The sequence below is a fragment of the Triplophysa dalaica genome, chromosome 17, assembly GCF_015846415.1.
Source record: "Triplophysa dalaica isolate WHDGS20190420 chromosome 17, ASM1584641v1, whole genome shotgun sequence".
Lineage (NCBI taxonomy): Eukaryota > Metazoa > Chordata > Actinopteri > Cypriniformes > Nemacheilidae > Triplophysa > Triplophysa dalaica.
Window position 1 is genome coordinate 11,076,261 of NC_079558.1, and position 4,210 is coordinate 11,080,470.

At 36.3% G+C, this 4,210-nt stretch overlaps 1 protein-coding gene across 1 annotated transcript; it reads right to left on the reverse strand.

Annotated features, from left to right (window-relative positions):
• Positions 1-437: 437 nt before the first annotated feature.
• Positions 438-3,561, reverse strand: ppp1r3cb (protein phosphatase 1, regulatory subunit 3Cb). Its single transcript, XM_056771381.1, has 2 exons — positions 3,357-3,561; positions 438-2,776 (listed from the first exon to the last, which is right to left on the reverse strand). Exons 1-2 carry the CDS (start codon positions 3,368-3,370, stop codon positions 1,840-1,842), a joined length of 951 nt encoding a protein of 316 aa, XP_056627359.1. The 5' UTR covers positions 3,371-3,561; the 3' UTR covers positions 438-1,839.
• Between the last annotated feature and the right edge of the window lie 649 nt (positions 3,562-4,210).

Genomic DNA, 4,210 nt, shown 5'->3' on the forward strand with positions numbered 1-4,210 from the left:
GAACATAATGTATCAAAATACATACAGCTAGACTCCAAACTTACTGACCATTTGCCAAATAAGATATAAATATAGAGTAAGTTATAGGCACAAATAAAATCAAAAAGTAAATCTTGCAAGTTGTTTTTTACAGTGTAGTAGATTATCAGTTTTGGATGATAAAAGGTTTCAGGAAACTTCTACACATTGGCATCAAAATTGTCCCTGGTAATGGGCCATACTGTATATTCAGATGACATTATCTTTTGCTAATGGAGCTAAATTGTCGACATGGCAGATTCAAAATCTTGATGAGAATGAGTTGTGGTATTATAACTTTGACTGCATAATTTTTCAATGAGAAAGTCATATTCATTCAGGATGCCTTTAGGGTGAGAAAAAAAAAATTTGCTGGTTAAATATCCCTTTAAATATGCTGTAAAAAAATGCACCATCTCGCTCTTTAAGAAACATTAGGTTTTATTTCTAAAAGAAACAGAGTACAGTACAGCTTGCTTCTGAACAAACAACTCTCTGTGCAGTAGGAAATAATATTTAGGTGTACACCATGTTTGTGAGAACCATTTTTACATTCAACCTACATTAACTCTCTTAACAATTACAGCAGCTAGCAAAGTTCATCACAGTTCACAATCACTTTCATCTATCAACCTCAACCTGCTTTGCTTTTGCAGCACAAAAAGCATGAAAAAAGGCGACAAACAATCTTGTTTTATATTATATTTCTCTGCCACATTTCCTCACCTACCATTAATTCCCAAGCTATATCCAAAGTCACTCATTGTTTATAGTCCGATCACACTGAAAATCTCCACACACGTCATAAACCACGAAGCAAAAAACACAGGCACTCACAAACCCATAGCAGCAATATGTTGTAGGAAAAGACACTGAGAGTGCAGCTTTTAAAAAGCAGAACAGACATAGGAAAATATGGAAGTTCAGGAATTTTGCACTTAACGGGCATTATTATTTCTCACAGACTTCCTTATAGTGCATCATGCTTACTGCACTTGTAAGAAAGTGATCAATGAAGTGGTAGTATGAAATGAGATACACAACTTCAATATGAAGCAATCTCATATCATACCAGAAGATTACATTTTACAATCTGTGAAAAAACAAATGCAGTGCTGGTTTCTCTTATTCTTAAGGATGACTTAAATTTTAATAATTTTAATAATTTAAGTCATCCTTAAGAATTAGAGATACCAGCACTGCATTTATTGTTTCACAGATTGTAAAATGTAATCTTCTGCAACCGGTCACATTTCTCAAGCAGTATTCCCAAAATTCAGTGTCTTCAGAAGTAAAACTGATGCTTTTCATCAAAATTAGTATCCTTCAAGATATCAAAATAGTACAGTGAATAAAAAAAGGGGTGCAAGCACTAGTTGTTTTACTTTAAACAAGGATGTTTGTTAATATTAAAAATGATTCCACTATATTACAGTTAAACTAAAAATAAAATAAAATCACATAGGAAGGCATCTATGTTCCGAAAACTGGTTTACCGCAATCTAGAAAATAGTATAAAGTGCTACAAAATAAAATTATTTTTTCATTTCAATAATTGCCATCATTTAGTGTTATCATAGTTAGTCTAAAATTTTGCATTCTTTTAGAGCGCTACATCTAAGCGTGTATCTCCGGAAGCATAAAAAATAATTTCATGGCTAAAAAGGCCCTTTGTTTTGTTAATATCATAAAAAAATTGACTTGTTTGACTTTTTTAAATATGCAGAAAATCAGATCAGCTCTGAAAAGAATCAGGTCCTCATTTGCCCACTTTCATGTGCTTTAACCAAAATGACATCAGTTCATTGGTGCCTTGAAGTTTTACCAGTAGGGGGTGTTGTTCCCGATATGGCCCTGGCTCTGCCACTCGGGGAAAAAGCCACTGGATGTCCTCGGGCTTCCAAACTGATCAAACTCCATTTCTGGCCGTTTAGCTTGATTCTTAAAATATGTCGTCTTCTGCACAACATGGTTGTACTGACCGTGCTCATTCTCAGCATGTACCAACTTGTAATTCTTCCCATCATTACTGTCCCAGTGTGTCATTTCATGAGTTCTGTAGGATATGCAGAACTCTACCTGCTCATCCTGGTGCACAAAACTTGGCAGGTCAATAGAAAATGAGAAAGTGTCAACGTCTTCACAACCATAAACGTTATTCATAAAAGTGCAAGGAATGTCAGTGTAACTTTTCCACGAGTCAAATGTTATTCGCACAGTGACGGCCTTCTCAAAACTTAGATTGGAAACTTTCACTGTGCCTGTGAGCAAACGCTCTTGAATTATACAGTTTTCTAAACACACCAGGTTCTTCTTTAGACGATTTCTAAATTCTAAATAGTCTGCAGCGGGCTGAGGGAAGTCCAAAGCAAAACTCTTATCATTCTCGAACTTCATGCCAACAATGGCATTCTCTAGGTCTGATAACTCAAACTGCAGGTCTAATACGTCTTCCTCAAATTCCTTGAACACATGGACCGCCGTTAATGACATGCCTTTGGAATCGGCAAAAAACACTTTCTTTTTGGCCTTGGTTTTGGTACTCTTCCATTCTAAGTTGGCGGTGTCCACTTCTGTCCTGGAGCTGATGCAGGATTTCAGAGGTCTGGACTGGTTGACCAGGATCCTGGACTTGTAGTCCTCATATGAACTGAGGAAACTGTGAAGAGGCGGCGAGTGTGCCAGACAGATTCTCATTGCCACATCCACAGGCATAATTGGACTTGGCATTGGCCTTGGGTTCAGGATATGGAGAACCCTGTAATACAGAGAACAATGAACAACACTGTTATGACCAATTAGACAGAAGTGATGACAAAATGGTGACAGCACATTAAAAAGACTTTGCAGTTAGTTACTGAGTGACATAGTTACTGATTTACAATGTAAGTTATTATTAAATTAACTTAATATTTTATAAAAACTTATATCGCATTAAGAACTGGGATAAAACAACATGAGGCAAAAATGCTATACATTTCTTAAAACAACGATAACTATAAAATCGTTTTAAAAAACACACAACTATATAGCCTCTTGCGATCTTGATATATAATATTGACCATTACTTTTTGTTTTAACTCTAATATTTAAACAAATAATAAGAAATGTGGATTTCCATTCTCTGCAATAGAAGTTAAACATTTAACCACTTTCAAATACGTAAATTAACACATATATAAAACAAGCCTTCATAATAACTTTCATAATAACAAATTTCAATATGCACTGTTATAAAAAAGACATTAGACTTCTTTTTACACGGGTACAGAGCAGCGATAAATCCTCTCTGTCTATCTCTCTCTCTCGCTCGAATGTGACGCACTAAGTAATCTTACCTGGTGCAATTCATTGGAAAAACGTTGTATTTTTCCAAAACGCCAGATACAATTTGCTTTGCTTTAGTTGGAACAAGTGCAGTTTTTCCGACGTGCTTTAAAACTTCATTTAAAAAGCGTTTCAAACAACATAAAGGAGAAGCCCATTGAAGAGCAGACGATCCGTGCGGCACGCCCCCCTCGCAGCCCAGCTGCACTGCTGAAGTCAAACGCATTCAGCATGTACATCAAGCCTTGAGCGCATTGGTTCACGGTATACGTCGTGACGGCCAATAGGAGGGCAGGAATAAGAGACCATCGACCAATCAGTGCACAAGACAGGATCATTCGTTGAGCGCGTGCGAGTCGGATCAGCCCGGCAATTGCTCGAAGGGAGGCGTGGCGGATGAGCGCGTCACCGAAAATTTGGATTGAGGGTCTGTATTGACCCTGCAGGAGCTACGATATGTTAAAAGTGTTTCAAGCAGTCATTTCCGTTATAACGACGCAGACTTATGTCTCATTAAAGTAGTTTTTGAGTGGCAATTTTTACAATCTACTTTAAATATGACAATTTTTGTGTGCATTGTGATGTGAAACTGTGACATAATAAGTCATTATGTGAATATTCATAAATGCAGACATAAAATCGGTCTATATTTTTTGTAGGGAGTCTGCAAACTTTCAAGCATATACACATTTCCCCTTTTGATTCTAAATATGGTATTAAATATTCAATGAAAAGGCAAAAAAATATGAATGTGCACAGAAACAGTGTTAAGATATTTGTACATGGATTTATACTCTAAACCTTTACAGTCAATTTTTGAGATTAAACATTAATGATGCATAGATACCCTACAGCTGTTTCGGTA